Below are 18,771 nucleotides of genomic sequence, written 5' to 3'. Positions count from 1 at the left end.
GACGATTTTGGGGAGAATTCGGCCAATTTTGGGGTGAAATCGGCCGATTTGGGCTGAATTCGGCCGGTTTTGGGGAGAATTCTGCTGGTTTTGGGATGAATTCGGCCGTTTTTGGGGTGAATTCAGCCATTTTTGGGGAGAATTCTGCTGGTTTTGGGATGAATTCGGCTGATTTGGGGGGAGAATTCGGCCAATTTTGGAGTGTAATTGGCCAATTTGGGCTGAATTTGGCCGATTTTGGGGTGAATTCAGCCATTTTGGATTGAATTCGGCCATTTTTGGGTTGAATTCGTCCATTTTGGGTTGAATTCGTCCATTTTTGGGGTGAATTCAGCTGGTTTTGGGGTGAATTCGTCCATTTTTGGGGTGAATTTGTCCATTTTGGGGTGAATTCGTCCATTTTGGGGTGAATTCAACCATTTTTGTGGTGAATTCTGCTGGTTTTGGGGTGAATTCTTCCATTTTTGGGTTGAATTCGGCCGTTTTTGGGATGGACTCGTCCGTTTTTGGGTTGAATTCAGCCGATTTTGGGTTGAATTCGGACGTTTTTGGGGTGAATTCGGCCGTTTTTGGGGTGAATTTGTCCGATTTTGGGTTGAATTCGTCCATTTTTTGGGGTGAATTCGGCCGATTTTGGGGTGAATTCTGCCGATTTTGGGGTGAATTTGTCCATTTTGGGGTGAATTTGTCCATTTTGGGGTGAATTCGTCCGTTTTTGGGTTGAATTCGGACGTTTTTTGGGTTGAATTCGTCCATTTTGGGGTGAATTCGTCCGTTTTGGGGTGAATTCGTCCATTTTGGGTTGAATTCGTCCTTTTTGGGGTGAATTCGTTCGTTTTGGGTTGAATTCGTCCGTTTTTGGGGTGAATTCGGCCGGTTTCGGGTCAGTTCTGGGCCATGGTGTCCTGCAGCCAGCGGCCGTAGCGGCAGAGGTTGACGTAGACCCCCGGTTTTCGGGGGTCCCCGCACACCCCCGGCCCCCACGAGGTGATGCCCTGCAGGCGCCCGTTGCACATCAGGGGTCCCCCGGAGTCGCCCTGGAGGGACAAAATTTGGGGGGGGAGGGGGGGTCAGAGCCGGGACCCCAAAATTCCGGAGAAAACCCGCGAAGGTTCGGCGAAGAATCGGAAGAAATCGGCCCCGAAAACGCCGCGAAATCGCCCCAAAATCGCCCCCCAGAACGCCGGGGATTGACCCAGAATTGCCCCAAATTGCCTCAAAATCGCCTTAAATTCACATCGGAGAGACCCAAATTTGCCTCAAATCGACCCAAATGACCCCAAAATTGACCCAAATGGCTCTGAAATGTCCCCAGATGTGCCCAAAACGCCCCAAATTCACCTCGGATCGACCCAAATCCACCCAAATGACCCCAAAATTGACCCAAATGGCTCTGAAATGTCCCCAGATGTGCCCAAAACGCCCCAAATTCACCTCGGATCGACCCAAATCCACCCAAATGACCCCAAAATTGACCCAAATGGCTCTGAAAGGTCCCCAGATGTGCCCAAAACGCCCCAAATTCACCTCGGATCGACCCAAATCCACCCAAATGAACCCAAAATTGACCCAAATGGCTCTGAAATGTCCCCAGATGTGCCCAAAACGCCCCAAATTCACCTCGGATCGACCCAAATCCACCCAAATGACCCCAAAATTGACCCAAATGGCTCTGAAATGTCCCCAGATGTGCCCAAAATGCCCCAAATTCTCCTCGGATCGACCCAAATCCACCCAAATGACCCCAAAATTGACCCAAATGACCCCAAAATTGACCCAAATGGCTCTGAAATGTCCCCAGATGTGCCCAAAATGCCCCAGATTCACCTCGGATCGACCCAAATCCACCCAAATGCCCCCAAAATTGACCCAAATGGCTCTGAAATGTCCCCAGATGTGCCCAAAACGCCCCAAATTCACCTCGGATCGACCCAAATCCACCCAAATGACCCCAAAATTGACCCAAATGGCTCTGAAATGTCCCCAGATGTGCCCAAAACGCCCCAAATTCACCTCGGATCAACCCAAATCCACCCAAATGACCCCAAAATTGACCCAAATGGCTCTGAAATGTCCCCAGATGTGCCCAAAACGCCCCAAATTCACCTCGGATCGACCCAAATCCACCCAAATGAACCCAAAATTGACCCAAATGGCTCTGAAATGTCCCCAGATGTGCCCAAAACGCCCCAAATTCACCTCGGATCGACCCAAATCCACCCAAATGACCCCAAAATTGACCCAAATGGCTCTGAAATGTCCCCAGATGTGCCCAAAACGCCCCAAATTCACCTCGGATCGACCCAAATCCACCCAAATGACCCCAAAATTGACCCAAATGGCTCTGAAATGTCCCCAGATGTGCCCAAAACGCCCCAAATTCACCTCGGATCGACCCAAATCCACCCAAATGACCCCAAAATTGACCCAAATGGCTCTGAAATGTCCCCAGATGTGCCCAAAATGCCCCAAATTCTCCTCGGATCGACCCAAATCCACCCAAATGACCCCAAAATTGACCCAAATGGCTCTGAAAGGTCCCCAGATGTGCCCAAAACGCCCCAAATTCACCTCGGATGAAATGAAGTTTGGCCCAAAATGGCCCAAAATTGACCCAAAATGGCCCAAAATTGACCCAAAATGGCCCAAATTGACCCAAAATGGGCCCAAAATGGCCCAAATTTGACTCAAAATTGCCCAAAATTGACCAAAATGGCCGAAAAATGACCCAAAATGGCCCAAATTTGACCCAAAATGGGCCCAAAATGGCCCGAATTTGACCCAAAAGGGCCCAAAATGGCCGAAATTTGACCCAGAATGGCTCCAAATTGACCCAAAAATGGCCCCAAATTGACCCAAATTTGACCCAAAATGGGCCCAAAATGGCCAAAAATTGACCCAAAACGGCCCAAATTTGACCCAAAATGGCCCAAAATTGACCCAAATTTGGCCCAATTTGACCCAAAATGGCCCAAATTTGACCCAAAATGGCCCAAGTTTGACCCAAATTTGACCCAAATTTGACCCAAATTTGACCCAAATTGATCCAAAATGGCCCCAAAATGGCCCGAATTTGACCCAAAATGGCCCAAATTTGACCAAAATGGGCCCAAAATGTACCCAAAAGGGCCCAAAATTGGCCCAAAATGGCCGAAATTTGGTCCAAAATGGCCCAAAATTGCCCTAAACTGGCCCAAAATTGACCCAAAATGGCCCAAATTTGACCCAAAATGGCCCAAAATTGACCCAAAATGGCCCAAATTTGACCCACAATGGCCCAAAATTGACCCAAAATGGCCCAAATTTGACCCACAATGGCCCAAAATTGACCCAAAATGGCCCAAATTGACCCAAAATGGCCCAAGTTTGACCCAAAATGGCCGAAAAATGACCCAAAATGGCCCAAGTTTGACCCAAAATGGGCCCAAAATGGCCTAAATTTGACCCAAAAGGGCCCAAAATTGACCCAAAAATGGCCCCAAATTGACTCAAATTTGGCCCAAAATGGCCAAAAATTGACCCAAAATCGCCCCAATTTGACCCAAAATGGCCCCAAATTGACCCAAAATGGCCCAAATTTGACCCAAATTTGACCCAAAATGGCCCAAAATTGGCCCAAAAATGGCCCCAAATTGGCCCAAAATTGACCCAAAATGGCTGAAATTTGACCCAAAATGGCCGAAATTTGACCCAAAATGGCCCAAAATTGGCCCAAATTTCCCCAAGTCCTGGACTGGCCCCACATGAACCCCAAATTGCCCAAATCTCCTGAAACTGCCCCCAAAATCAGCCCAGGCTCACCTGGGACTGAGCCCAGATCACCTGAGCTGTGCCTCACCTGTGCCAGCCTCACCTGTGCCAGCCTCACCTGTTCTATCTCACCTGTCCCACCAGGTGTCACCTCACCTGTCTCACCTGTTCCACTCTCACCTGTCTCACCTGTCTGGACTCACCTGGCAGGTGTTGGCGCGGCTGCGCGGCTCCCCGGCGCACACCTGTCCCTCACCTGTCCCTCACCTGTCTCACCTGTCCCAGTCTCACCTGTCCCAGTCTCACCTGTCCCAGTCTCAGCTGTCTCACCTGTTCCAGTCTCACCTGTCTCACCTGTCGGGACTCACCTGGCAGGTGTCGGCGCGGCTGCGCGGCTCCCCGGCGCACACCTGTCTCACCTGTCCCAGTCTCACCTGTCCAGTCTCACCTGTCTCACCTGTCCGGGCTCACCTGGCAGGTGTCGGCGCAGCTGCGCGGCTCCCCGGCACACACCTGTCCCACCTGTCCCACACCTGTCTCACCTGTCCGGACTCACCTGACTCACCTGTCCGGACTCACCTGTCTCACCTGTCTCACCTGTCCGGGCTCACCTGGCAGGTGTCGGCGCGGCTGCGCGGCTCCCCGGCACACACCTGTCTCACCTGTCTCACCTGTCGGGACTCACCTGGCAGGTGTCGGCGCGGCTGCGCGGCTCCCCGGCACACACCTGTCTCACCTGTCTCACCTGTCCGGACTCACCTGGCAGGTGTCGGCGCGGCTGCGCGGCTCCCCGGCGCACACCTGTCTCACCTGTCTCACCTGTTTCACCTGTCTCACCTGTCCCAGTCTCACCTGTCCCTGTCTCACCTGTCGGGACTCACCTGGCAGGTGTCGGCGCGGCTGCGCGGCTCCCCGGCACACACCTGTCTCACCTGTCCCACACCTGTCCCAGTTTCACCTGTCCGTGTCACCTGTCTCACCTGTCCCTCACCTGTCTCACCTGTCTCACCTGTCGGGACTCACCTGGCAGGTGTTGGCGCAGCTGCGCGGCTCCCTGGCGCACACCTGTCTCACCTGTCTCACCTGACTCACCTGTCCCAGTCTCACCTGTCCCAGTCTCACCTGGCAGGTGTCGGCGCGGCTGCGCGGCTCCCTGGCGCACACCTGTCTCACCTGTCTCACCTGTCTCACCTGTCCCAGTCTCACCTGTCTCACCTGTCCCAGTATCACCTGTCTCACGTGTCTCACCTGTCCGGACTCACCTGTCCCTGTCTCACCTGTCCCAGTCTCACCTGTCCGGACTCACCTGTCTCACCTGTCCCAGTCTCACCTGTCTCACCTGTCGGGACTCACCTGGCAGGTGTCGGCACGGCTGCGCGGCTCCCCGGCGCACACCTGTCCCTCACCTGTCTCACCTGTCCGGACTCACCTGTCTCACCTGTCCCAGTCTCACCTGTCTCACCTGTCTCACCTGTCCGGGCTCACCTGGCAGGTGTCGGCGCGGCTGCGCGGCTCCCTGGCGCACACCTGTCTCACCTGTCCCACACCTGTCTCACCTGTCCCTGTTTCACCTGTCCCAGTCTCACCTGTCCAAACTCACCTCTCCCACACCTGTCTCACCTGTCTCACCTGTCCCACTCTCACCTGTCCCAGTCTCACCTGTCCCTCACCTGTCCGGGCTCACCTGGCAGGTGTCGGCGCGGCTGCGCGGCTCCCCGGCGCACACCTGTCTCACCTGTCTCACCTGTTGGGACTCACCTGGCAGGTGTTGGCGCGGCTGCGCAGCTCCCTGGCACACACCTGTCTCACCTGTCCCAGTCTCACCTGTCCGGACTCACCTGTCCCAGTCTCACCAGTCTCACCTGTCGGGACTCACCTGGCAGGTGTCGGCGCGGCTGCGCGGCTCCCCGGCGCACACCTGTCTCACCTGTCCCAGTCTCACCTGTCCCAGTCTCACCTGTCCCAGTCTCACCTGTCTCACCTGTCGGGGCTCACCTGGCAGGTGTCGGCGCGGCTGCGCGGCTCCCCGGTGCACACCTGTCTCACCTGTCGGGACTCACCTGGCAGGTGTCGGCGCGGCTGCGTGGCTCCCCGGCGCACACCAGTCTCACCTGTCTCACCTGTCTCACCTGTCCGGGCTCACCTGGCAGGTGTCGGCGCGGCTGCGCGGCTCCCCGGCGCACACCTGTCTCACCTGTCCCAGTCTCACCTGTCTCACCTGTCCCAGTCTCACCTGTCCAGTCTCACCTGTCCCTGTCTCACCTGTCTCACCTGTCTCACCTGTCCGGACTCACCTGGCAGGTGTCGGCGCGGCTGCGCGGCTCCCCGGCACACACCTGTCCCTCACCTGTCCGGACTCACCTGTCTCACCTGTCTCACCTGTCCCAGTCTCACCTGTCTCACCTGTCCGGGCTCACCTGGCAGGTGTCGGCGCGGCTGCGCGGCTCCCCGGTGCACACCTGTCTCACCTGTCTCACCTGTCTCACCTGTCCCAGTCTCACCTGTCTCACCTGTCCCAGTATCACCTGTCTCACGTGTCTCACCTGTCCGGACTCACCTGTCCCTGTCTCACCTGTCCCAGTCTCACCTGTCCGGACTCACCTGTCTCACCTGTCCCAGTCTCACCTGTCTCACCTGTCGGGACTCACCTGGCAGGTGTCGGCGCGGCTGCGCGGCTCCCCGGCGCACACCTGTCCCTCACCTGTCTCACCTGTCTCACCTGTCGGGACTCACCTGGCAGGTGTCGGCGCGGCTGCGCGGCTCCCCGGCGCACACCATGTTGGGGGTGATGGAGTCGGGGTAGATGCGGCGACAGGTGAGCTCAGGTACGATCGTCACCTGGCTGCAGTGCAGCTCCTGCGGGAACGTCACTGCGGGGACACGCCTGGGTCACACCTGGGCAGGTAACACCTGACCTGGGTCACACCTGGGTCACACCTGGGTCACACCTGGGGCCACACCTGGGCAGGTCACACCTGACTGGGTCACACCTGGGCGGGTCACACCTGGGTCACGCCTGGGTCACACCTGGGCAGGCCACACCTGACTGGGGTCACCTGGGGTCACACCTGTCTGGGGTCACACCTGGGCAGGTCACACCTGGGTGGGTCACACCTGTCTGGGGTCACACCGGGGTCACACCTGGGCAGGTCACACCTGGGGTCACACCTGACTGGGATCACCTGGGGTCACACCTGGGTCACACCTGCCTGGGGTCACACCTGGGCAGGTAACACATGGGGTCACGCCTGACTGGGGTCACCTGCGGTCACACCTGGGCAGGTCACACCTGTCTGGGGTCACACCTGGGGTCACACCTGACTGGGGTCACCTGGGGTCACACCTGTCTGGGGTCACACCTGGGCAGGTCACACCCACCCGGGGTCACACCTGGGTCACACCTGGGGTCACACCTGACTGGGGTCACACCTGTCTGGGGTCACACCTGGGTCACACCTGGGTCACACCTGGGCAGGTAACACCTGACTGGGGTCACACCTGGGTCACACCTGGGCTGGTCACACCCACCCGGGGTCACACCTGGGTCACACCTGGGTCACACCTGGGCAGGTAACACCTGACTGGGGTCACACCTGGGTCACACCTGGGCTGGTCACACCCACCCGGGGTCACACCTGGGTCACACCTGGGTCACACCTGGGCAGGTAACACCTGACTGGGGTCACACCTGGGTCACACCTGGGTCACACCTGGGCGGGTCACACCTGGGGTCACACCTGGGCAGGTAACACCTGACTGGGGTCACACCTGGGCTCACACCTGGGCGGGTCACACCCACCCGGGGTCACACCTGGGCCACACCTGACTGGGGTCACACCTGGGCAGGTCACACCTGGGTCACACCTGGGCAGGTAACACCTGACCTGGGTCACACCTGGGTCACACCTGGGTCACACCTGGGCAGGTAACACCTGACCTGGGTCACACCTGGGTCACACCTGGGGTCACACCTGGGGTCACACCCACCTGGGGTCACACCTGACTGGGGTCACACCTGGGTCACACCTGGGTCACACCTGGGGTCACACCTGGGCAGGTCACACCTGTCTGGGGTCACACATGGGGTCACACCCATCTGGGGTCACACCTGGGCAGGTAACACCTGTCTGGGATCACACCTGACTGGGGTCACACCTGTCTGGGGTCACACCTGGGCAGGTCACACCTGGATCACACCTCGGTCACACCTGGGCGGGTCACACCCATCTGGGGTCACACCTGGGCGGGTCACACCTGGGTCACACCTGGGCTCACCTGGGCAGGTCACACCCACCCGGGGTCACACCTGGGCGGGTCACACCTGACTGGGGTCACGCCTGGGCGGGTCACACCTGGGCGGGTCACACCTGTCTGGGGTCACATCTGGGGTCACACCTGGGCAGGTAACACCCACCTGGGGTCACACCTGTCTGGGGTCACACCTGTCTGGGGTCACACCTGGGGTCACACCTGGGCAGGTCACACCGATCTGGGGTCACACCTGACTGGGGTCACACCTGGGCAGGTAACACCTGACTGGGGTCACACCTGTCTGGGATCACCTGGGGTCACACCCACCCGGGGTCACACCTGGGCAGGTAACACCTGACTGGGGTCACATCTGGGGTCACACCTGACTGGGGTCACACCTGTCTGGGGTCACACCTGAGTCACACCTGACTGGGGTCACACCTGGGCAGGTAACACCTGGGCAGGTCACACCTGGGCAGGTAAACACACCTGGGCTCACCTGGGCAGGTCACACCTGGGCAGGTCACACCTGGGCAGGTCACACCCACCTGGGGTCACACCTGGGCTCACCTGGGCAGGTCACTCCCGATCTCTCACCTGTGCCCAGGTAACCCCTTCGTTCCCAGCTCTCACCTGTGCCCAGGTAACTGCCCCATCACCGCCCTCACCTGTCCCGGGTGTGTCCTGTCGCACCTGTCCAGGTGTGCCTCACCTGTCTGGGTGTGTCCCCATCCCTCACCTGTCCCAGGTGTGTCCCCACTCACCTGTCTGGGTGTGTCCCCACCCCTCACCTGTCCCAGGTGTGTCCCCACTCACCTGTCTGGGTGTGTCCCCACCCCTCACCTGTCCCAGGTGTGCATCCACCCCTCACCTGTCCCAGCTGTGTCCCCACCCCTCACCTGTCCAGGTGTGCCTCACCTGTCCAGGTTTCCCCACCCTCACCTGTCCCAGGTGTGCCTCACCTGTCTGGGTGTGTCCCCATCCCTCACCTGTCCAGGTGTGCCTCACCTGTCCAGGTGTGTCCCCAAACCCCTCACCTGTCCCAGGTGTGCATCCACCCCTCACCTGTCCCAGGTGTGTCCCCACCCCTCACCTGTCCAGGTGTGCCTCACCTGTCCAGGTTTCCCCACCCTCACCTGTCCCAGGTGTGCCTCACCTGTCTGGGTGTGTCCCCACCCCTCACCTGACCCAGGTGTGCCTCACCTGTCCCAGGTGTGTCCCCACTCACCTGTCCCAGGTGTGCATCCACCCCTCACCTGTCCAGGTTTCCCCCCCCTCACCTGTCCCAGGTGTGCCTCACCTGTCCAGGTGTCCCCAAACCCCCCCAGCCCCAAGTGTGCCTCACCTGCCCCAGGTGTGCCCCAAACCCCTCACCTGTCCCAGGTGTGCCTCACCTGTCCCAGGTGTGCCCCCAAACCCCTCACCTGTCCCAGGTGTGCCTCACCTTCCCCAGGTGTGCCTCACCTTCCCCAGGTGTGCCTCACCTCCCCCAGGTGTGCCCAGGTGTGCCTCACCTGTCCCAGGTGTGCCCTCAAACCCCTCACCTGTCCCAGGTGTGCCTCACCTGTCCCAGGTGTGTCCCCCAACCCCTCACCTGTCCAGGTGTGCCCCCAAACCCCTCACCTGTCCAGGTGTGCCCCCAAACCCCTCACCTGCCCCAGGTGTGCCTCACCTGTCCCAGGTGTGTCCCCACCCCTCACGTGCCCCAGGTGTCCCCAACCCCCCCAACCCTGCCCCAGGTGTGCCTCACCTGTCCCAGGTGTGTCCCCAAACCCCTCACCTGTCCCAGGTGTGTCCCCATCCCTCACCTGTCCAGGTGTTTCCTCCTCACCTGCCCCAGGTGTGCCCCCAAACCTCACCTGTCCTAGGTGTCCCCACCCCTCACCTGTCCAGGTGTGCCCCCTCGCCCCCCACGCCCCGCCCCAGGTGCGCCTCACCTTCGGGGCTGGTGGTGGAGCCCCAGCCGGAGATCTGGCAGGCGGTGCCGGGGCGCGGCGCAGGTGCGCGCCAGCGGCAGGGGGCTCACCTGGCGGCTCAGGTGCGCGGGCACCTGCAGCCGCAGCAGCATCAGGTCGCCGTCCTTGGAGCTCTCGTTGTAGCCCGGGAAGCGGAAGACGCGCACCGCGCGCCGCTGCTCACCTGGCGCAGGTGAGGCCTCGCCCGGCGCCGGCGCCGGCGGAGCCTCGGGCGCGGGGGCGTCGCCCGGCGGGGCGCGGCCGGGGGAGGCCTCACCTGGGCGCACCTGGCGGGGGGCGGGGCGGCCCAGGCGGACGGTGATGGGGCTGTGGGGAGAGGGGACAGGTGAGGGTGGACAGGTGAGAGGAGACAGGTGAGGCTGGACAGGTGAGGCAGGAGAGAGGGGACAGGTGAGGGTGGGCAGGTGAGGCTGGACAGGTGAGAGGAGACAGGTGAGGGTGGACAGGTGAGGCTGGACAGGTGAGACAGGTGAGAGGGGACAGGTGAGGGTGGACAGGTGAGACAGGTGAGAGGGGACAGGTGAGGCAGGAGAGAGGGGACAGGTGAGAGAGGACAGGTGAGAGGGGACAGGTGAGAGTGGACAGGTGAGAGTGGACAGGTGAGAGGGGACAGGTGAGGGGGGACAGGTGAGGGGGGACAGGTGAGAGAGGACAGGTGAGGCTGGACAGGTGAGGCTGGACAGGTGAGGGATGGGGGGAATAGGTGTGCCCAGGTGCATCCCAGGTGTGCCCAGCCATGCCCAGGCGTGCCCAGGTGTATCCTGGGTTCCCCCAGGTGTGCCCAGGTGTGCCCAGGTGCCCACAGGTGTGCCCAGGTGTATCCCAGGTGTATCCCAGGTGCGCCCAGGTGCCCTCAGGTGTATCCCAGGTGTACCCCAGGTGTACCCCAGGTGCCCCAGGTGTACCCCAGGTGTATCCCAGCTGTGCCCAGGTGTACCCCAGGTGTATCCCAGGTGTATCCCAGGTGTGCCCAGGTGTATCCCAGCTGTGCCCAGGTGTATCCCAGGTGCCCCCAGGTGTATCCAGGTGTACCCCAGGAGCCCCAAGGTGTATCCCAGGTTCCCTCAGGTGTACCCCAGGTGTGCCCAGGTGTCCCCAGGTGCCCCCAGGTGCCCCCAGGTGCGCCCAGGTGCCCCCAGGTGTATCCCAGGTGCCCCCAGGTGTGCCCAGGTGCCCCCAGGTGTGTCCAGGTGCCCCCAGGTGTGCCCAGGTGCCCTCAGGTGTGTCCAGGTGCCCCCAGATGCCCCAGGTGCTCCCCCCCGCCCCCCCCGCAGCCGCGCCCAGGTGCGTCCCCGTTACCTGTCCGTACCCGGGGGCGTGGCAGTGCGCGGCCGTCAGGACCCACCTGGGCGCCACCAGGGTCCCCCCGCAGACGAAGCGCCGGCCCCGGAACAGCGCCGCCTGCCAGGGCGGGGCGCAGGTGTGGCCCTCCAGCACCCACCTGGGCACCCGCGCACCTGCGGGACGCCCGGGTCAGCCCGGGCGGGGCACAGGTGAGGTTTGGGGCTCCCCAGGTGAGTTTGGGGCTCCCCAGGTGAATTTTGGGGCTCCCCAGGTGAGGTTTGGGGTTCCCCAGGTGAGTTTGGGGTTCCCCAGGTGAGCCAGGGTGGGGCACAGGTGAATTTTGGGTTCTCCCAGGTGAATTTTGGGTTCTCCCAGGTGAATTTTGGGGCTCCCCAGGTGAGGTCTCGGGTTCCCCAGGTGAGTTTTGGGTTCCCCAGGTGAATTTTGGGGTTCCTCAGGTGAGGTTTGGGGTTCCCCAGGTGAGGTTTGGGGTTCCCCAGGTGAGCCAGGGCGGGGCACAGGTGAGGTTTGGGGCTCCCCAGGTGAGGTTTGGGGTTCTCCAGGTGAATTTTGGGTTCCCCAGGTGAGTTTGGGGTTCCCCAGGTGAGGTTTGGGGCTCCCCAGGTGAATTTGGGGTTCCCAGGTGAGTTTGGGGTTGCCCAGGTGAGCCAGGGCGGGGCACAGGTGAGGTTTGGGGTTCCCCAGGTGAGGTTTGGGGATCCCCAGGTGAGGCTTTGGGTTCCCCAGGTGAATTTTGGGGTTGCCCAGGTGAGTCTGGGCTCTCTCAGGTGAATTTTGGGGTTCCCCAGGTGAGGTTTGGGGTTGCCCAGGTAAATTTGGGGTTCCCCAGGTGAGGTTTGGGGTTCCCCAGGTGAGGTTGGGGCTCCCCAGGTGAATTTCGGGGTTCCCCAGGTGAGCCAGGGCGGGGCACAGGTGAGGTTTGGGGCTCCCCAGGTAAATTTGGGGCTCCCCAGGTGAATTTTGGGGCTCCCCAGGTGAATTTCGGGGTTCCCCAGGTGAGCCAGGGCGGGGCACAGGTGAGGTTTGGGGCTCCCCAGGTGAGGTTTTTGGTTCCCCAGGTGAGGTTTGGGGTTCCCCAGGTGAGGTTTGGGTTCCCCAGGTGAGGTTTGGGCTCTCTCAGGTGAATTTTGGGGTTCCCAGGTGACCCAGGGCGGGGCACAGGTGAGTTTGGGGTTCCCCAGGTGAATTTTGGGGTTCCCCAGGTGAGGTTTGGGGTTCCCCAGGTAAATTTGGGGCTCACCAGGTGAGGTTTGGGGTTCTCCAGGTGAGCCAGGGCGGGGCACAGGTGAGGTTTGGGGCTCCCCAGGTGAGGTTTGGGGTTCCCCAGGTGAATTTGGGGTTCCCCAGGTGAGTTTGGGGTTCCCCAGGTGAGGTTTGGGGTTCCCCAGGTAAATTTGGGGTTCCTCAGGTGAGGTTTGGGGCTCCCCAGGTGAGTTTGGGGTTGCCCAGGTGACGTTTGGGGCTCCCCAGGTAAATTTGGGGTTCCCCAGGTGAATTTTGGGGTTCCCCAGGTAAATTTGGGGCTCCCAGGTGAATTTTGGGGTTCCCAGGTGAGGTTTGGGCTCTCTCAGGTGAATTTTGGGTTTCCCCAGGTGAGCCAGGGTGGGGCACAGGTGAGTTTGGGGTTCCCCAGGTGAGGTTTGGGGCTCCCCAGGTGAATTTTGGGGCTCCCCAGGTGAATTTTGGGGCTCCCCAGGTGAGGTTTGGGATTGCCCAGGTGAGTTTTGGGTTCCCCAAGTGAATTTGGGGTTCCCCAGGTGAGTTTGGGGTTCCCCAGGTGAGGTTTGGGGTTCCAAGTGAATTTTGGGGTCCCCAAGTGAATTTCGGGGTTCCCAGGCGAATTTTGGGGGTCCCCAGGTAAATTTTGGGGTCCCCCAGGTAAATTTTGGATTTCAGGTGAGTTTCGGGTTCTCCAGGTGAATTTCGGGGTTCTCCAGGTGAATTTTGGGGTCCCCAGGTGAATTTTGGGGTTCCCAAGGCGATTTTGGGTGTCCCCAGGTGAATTTCGGGTTCCCAGGTGAATTTTGGGGTTCCCCAGGTGAATTTTGGTGTCCCCATGTGAATTTTGGGATTTCAGGTAAATTTTGGGGTTCCCAGGTGAATTTTGGGGTTCCCCAGGTGAATTTTGGGATTTCAGGTAAATTTTGGAGTTCCAGGTGAATTTCGGGGTTCCCGGGCGAATTTTGGGATTTCAGGTGAATTTCGGGGTCCCCAGGTGAATTTTGGGTTCCCCAGGTAAATTTTGGGGTTCCCAGGTGAATTTTGGGGTCCCCCAGGTGAATTTTGGGATTTCAGGTGAATTTCGAGTTCTCCAGGTGAATTTTGGGGTTCCCCAGGTGAATTTTGGGGTCCCCCGGTGAATTTCGGGGTCCCCAGGTGAATTTTGGGGTCCCCAGGTGAATTTCGGGTTCCCCAGGTGAATTTTGGGATTTCAGGTAAATTTTGGGGTCCCCAGGTGAATTTTGGGGTCCCCAGGTGAATTTCGGGTTCCCCAGGTGAATTTTGGGATTTCAGGTAAATTTTGGGGTCCCCAGGTGAATTTTGGGGTCCCCCGGTGAATTTCGGGCTCACCTGCGGCCGCGGGCAGAGCAGCAGCAGCAGCAGCAGCCGCATCCCGAGGGTCCTGGGAAATTCGGGGGTAAAAAAACGGGATTTTGGGAAAATCGGGGATTTGGGGCAGGGAAAATGGGAATTTTGGGGGGAAAAAACGGGATTTGGGAAAATCGGGAATTTTGGGGGGGAAAATGGGAATTTTGGGGGAAAAATGGAGGAAAAAAAGGGAAATTTGGGGAAAAAAAGGGAATTTTGGGAGAAAATGGGAATTTTTTGGGAAAAAAAACGGGATTTTGGGAAAAATCGGGGATTCGGGGCAGGGAAAATGGGAATTTTGGGGGGAAAAAGGGAGGAAAAAAGGGAAATTTGGGGGAAAATGGGAATTTTGGGGGAAAAATGGGAATTTTGGGGAAAAAAAACCGGGATTTTGGGAAAATCGGGGATTCGGGGCAGGGAAAATGGGAATTTTGGGGGGGAAATGGGAATTTGGGGGGAAAAATGGGAATTTTGGGAAAACTGGGGATTTGGGGCAGGGAAAATGAGAATTTTGGGGCGGAAATGGGAGGAAAAAATGGAAAAATTGGGAAAAATGGAATTTTGGGGGGGAAAAATTGGAATTTTGGGGGGAAAAAATGGGATTTTGGGAAAATCGGGGATTCGGGGCAGGGAAAATGGGAATTTTGGGGGGAAACGGGAGGAAAAAATGGAAAAATTGGGAAAAATGGGAATTTTGGGGGGGGGGGGGAAATGGGAATTTGGGGGGGAAAAATGGGAAATTTTGGAAGGAAAATTGGAAATTTGGGGAAAAATGGGAATTTTGGAGGGGGAAGTGGAATTTTGGGGGGGGAATGGGAATTTTGGGGGGAAAAAACGGGATTTTGGGAAAATCGGGGATTCGGGGCAGGGAAAAAATGGGAATTTTGGGGGAAAAAAACGGGATTTTGGGAAAATCGGGATTCGGGGCAGGGAAAATGGGAATTTTGGGGCGGAAATGGGAGAAAAAAAAAGGGAAATTTTGGGAAAATGGGATTTTTTTGGGAAAAAACGGGATTTTGGGGGGAAAAATGGGAAATTTGGGAAGGAAAATTGGAAATTTGGGGAAAAAATGGGAATTTGGGGGGAGAAATGGGAATTTTGGGGGGAAAACGGGATTTTGGGAAAATCGGGGACTTGGGGCAGGGAAAATTGGAAATTTGGGGGGAAAAAACGGGATTTTGGGAAAATTGGGGATTCGGGGCAGGGAAATGGGAATTTTGGGAGGGAAATGGGAGGAAAAAAAGGGGAATTTGGGGGAAAATGGAATTTTTTGGGGAAAAAACGGGATTTGGGGGGGAAAAATGGGAAATTTTGGAAGGAAAATTGGAAATTTGGGGAAAAATGGAATGGGGAAAAATGGGAATTTTGGAGGGGGAAGTGGGAATTTTGGGGGGGGAAATGGGAATTTTGGGGGAAAAAACGGGATTTTGGGAAAATCGGGATTCGGGGCAGGGAAAAAATGGGAATTTTGGGGGGAAAAAAACGGGATTTTGGGAAAATCGGGGATTCGGGGCAGGGAAAATGGGAAATTTGGGGCGGAAATGGGAGGAAAAAAAGGGGAATTTGGGGGAAAATGGGAATTTTTTGGGGAAAAAACGGGATTTTGGGGGGAAAATGGGAATTTGGGAAGGAAAATTGGAAATTTGGGGAAAAAATGGGAATTTTGGAGGGAGAAATGGGAATTTTGGGCGGGAAATGGGAATTTTGGGGGACAATGGGAAATTTGAGGGGGAAAGTGGGAAATTTGGGAAAAAATGGGAATTTTGGGGGAGGAAATGGGAAATTTGGGAGGAAATGGGAGAAAAAAGGGAAAATTCGGGGAAATTTTGGGGGAATGGGAAATTTCGGGAGGGATTGGAGGAAAAATGGAAATTTTGGGGGAATTTTGGGGAAATTTTGGTTGGAAAAGTGGGAAATTAGGGGGAAACGGGGAAAATGAGGAGGGGAAATGAGGGGGGAAATGGAAAATCGAGGGGGAAAAGAAGGAAAAAAAGGGGAAAAAGAAGGAAACAAATGGAAAATGGGGAATAAATGAAGGAAAAAAATGGAATTTGAAGGGAAAATTCGGGAGAAAAGGAAAAGAAAGGGGGAATAAGCGGGGGAAAAGGAATTTGGGGGAGAAATTTGGGATAAAAGAGGGAAAAGGGGGGGGATCGGAGGGGGGGGAATAGAAAAAGGGGAAAGGAAAAGGGAAAATTGGGGAAAAGAAGGAAAAAAGGGGAAAAAGAAGGAAAAAAGGGGGAAAAAAAAACAAAGGAAAAAAGGGAAAAAAAGGGAAAAGTGCCGGGAAAAGGGGGAGGGGAAAAAAGCGGGAGGGGGGGAGGGGGCGGGAAGGGAATTGTGGAGAAGGGAAAGCCCGGAAACCCCAAAATTCCCAATGGGAACCCCAAAATTCCACCCGGAAACCCCCAAATTCCCGATGGGAACCCCGAAATTCCACCCGGAAACCCCAAATTCCGATGTAAACCCCGAAATTCCCGATGGGAACCCCGAAATTCCACCCGGAAACCCCAAAATTCCGATGGGAACACCGAAATTCCACCCGGAAACCCCAAATTCCCGATGTAAACACCGAAATTCCCGATGGAAACCCCAAAATTCCCGATGGGAACCCCGAAATTCCCAAAGGAAACCCAAAATTCCCGATGGGAACCCCAAAATTCCACCCGGAAATCCCATATTCCCGATGGGAACCCCGAAATTCCCGATGGGAACCCCAAAATTCCGATGGGAACCGCGAAATTCCCAATGGAAACCCCAAATTCCCGATGGAAACCCCAAATTCCACCCGGAAACCCCAAAATTCCCAAAGGAAACCCCGAAAATTCCGATGGGAACCCCGAAATTCCACCCGGAAACCCCAAATTCCGATGGGAACCCCAAATTCCCGATTTAAACCCCAAATTCCCGATGGGAACCCCGAAATTCCACCCGGAAACCCCCAAATTCCCGATGGGAACCCCGAAATTCCCGATGGAAACCCCGAAATTCCCGATGGGAACCCCGAAATTCCCAAAGGAAACCCCGAAATTCCCGATGGGAACCCCGAAATTCCCAAAGGAAACCCCAAAATTCCCGATGGGAACCCCAAAATTCCCAATGGGAACCCCGAAATTCCACCCGGAAACCCCAAAATTCCCGATGGGAACCCCGAAATTCCAGACGGGAACCCCGAAATTCCACCCGGAAACCCCAAATTCCCGATGGAAACCCCGAAAATCCCGATGGGAACCCCAAAATTCCAACCGGAAATCCCAAAATTCCCGATGGGAACCCCGAAATTCCACCCGGAAACCCCAAAATTCCCGATGGGAACCCCAAAATTCCCGATGGGAACCCCAAAATTCCCGATGGGAACCCCGAAAATCCATCCGGAAACCCCAAATTCCCGATGGGAACCCCGAAATTCCACCCGGAAATCCAAACTTCCACCCGGAAACCCCAAAATTCCCGATGGGAACCCCAAAATTCCCAAAGGAAACCCAAAATTCCCGATGGGAACCCCGAAATTCCACCCGGAAACCCCAAATTCCCGATGGGAACCCCGAAATTCCCGATTGGAACCCCGAAATTCCACCCGGAAACCCAAACTTCCACCCTGAAACCCCAAAATTCCCGATGGGAACCCAAAATTCCCAAAGGAAACCCAAAATTCCCGATGGGAACCCCGAAATTCCCGATGGAAACCCCGAAATTCCCGATGGGAACCCCAAATGTGGGAACCCCGAAATTCCACCCGGGAACCCCAAAATTCCCGATGGGAACCCCGAAATTCCAAACGGGAACCCCAAATTCCGATGGGAACCCCGAAATTCCACACGGAAATCCGAAAATTCCCGATGGGAACCCCGAAATTCCACCCGGAAACCCCAAATTCCCCATGGGAACCCCGAAATTCCACCCGGAAACCCCGAAATTCCAATGGGAACCCCGAAATTCCCAATGGAAACCCCGAAATTCCCGATGGGAACCCCGAAATTTCCACCCGGAAACCCGAAATTCCCGATGGAAACCCCGAAATTCCCGATGGGAACCCCAAAATTCCACCCGGAAACCCCAAAATTCCCGATGGGAACCCCGAAATTCCTGATGGGAACCCCGAAATTCCACCCGGAAACCCCAAAATTCCCGATGGGAACCCCGAAATTCCAGACGGGAACCCCGAAATTCCACCCGGAAACCCCAAAATTCCCGATGGGAACCCCAAAATTCAGATGGGAACCCCGAAATTCATTCGAGAACTCCCGAAATTCCCTCGGGAAAAAAAAAAAAACAACCCATAATTCCCGCGGGAAACCCCAAAATTCCCGCGGGAAAAACCCAAAATTGCGGCGGGAAAACCCCAAAATTCCAAATGGGAACCCCAAAATTCCCGCGGAAGACCCAAAATTCCCTGGGAAAACGTCCGAATTCTTTTGGGAAACACCAAAATTCCAAATGGGAACCCCAAAGTTCCCGCGGAAAACCCAAAATTCCAAATGGGAACCCCCAAAATTCCCAGGGAAATCCCCAAAATTCCCGCGGAAAACCCCAAAATTCCCGATGGGAACCCCGAAATTCCACCGGAAACCCCAAATTCCGGCGGAAAACCCCAAAATTCCAAATGGGAACCCCAAAATTCCCTGGGAAAATGCCCGAATTCTTTTGGGAAGCCCCAAAATTCCTTGGGAAAACCTCAAGATTCCCGGGGAAAACCCCAAAATTCCAAATGGAAACCCCAAAATTCCTGGGAACTGCCCGAAATCTTTTGGGAAACCCCAAAATTCCGGCCGAAAACCCCAAAATTCCCGGGGAAAACGCCCGAAATCTTTTGGAAGCCCCAAAATTCCCGCGGGAACCCCAAAATTCCCGCGGAAAACCCCAAAATTCCCGCGGAAAACCCCAAAATTCCAAATGGGAA

At 56.9% G+C, this 18,771-nt stretch overlaps 1 protein-coding gene across 1 annotated transcript; it reads right to left on the bottom strand.

The window, feature by feature from the left end:
- Nucleotides 1-839: 839 nt before the first annotated feature.
- LOC137467444 (kallikrein-14-like) lies at nt 840-11,434 on the bottom strand (the record flags this gene model as incomplete). The annotated part of the gene is given in 5 exon segments (XM_068178945.1): nt 840-1,037; nt 6,484-6,620; nt 9,939-9,990; nt 9,992-10,283; nt 11,287-11,434. Coding segments are annotated over 5 exon segments (782 nt in total), but the record flags the coding sequence as incomplete, so codon positions are not given.
- Nucleotides 11,435-18,771: the final 7,337 nt, after the last annotated feature.

The sequence above is a fragment of the Anomalospiza imberbis genome, unplaced genomic scaffold (assembly GCF_031753505.1).
Source record: "Anomalospiza imberbis isolate Cuckoo-Finch-1a 21T00152 unplaced genomic scaffold, ASM3175350v1 scaffold_631, whole genome shotgun sequence".
Taxonomy (NCBI): domain Eukaryota; kingdom Metazoa; phylum Chordata; class Aves; order Passeriformes; family Viduidae; genus Anomalospiza; species Anomalospiza imberbis.
This window is presented reverse-complemented; position numbering and strand designations above follow the sequence as displayed.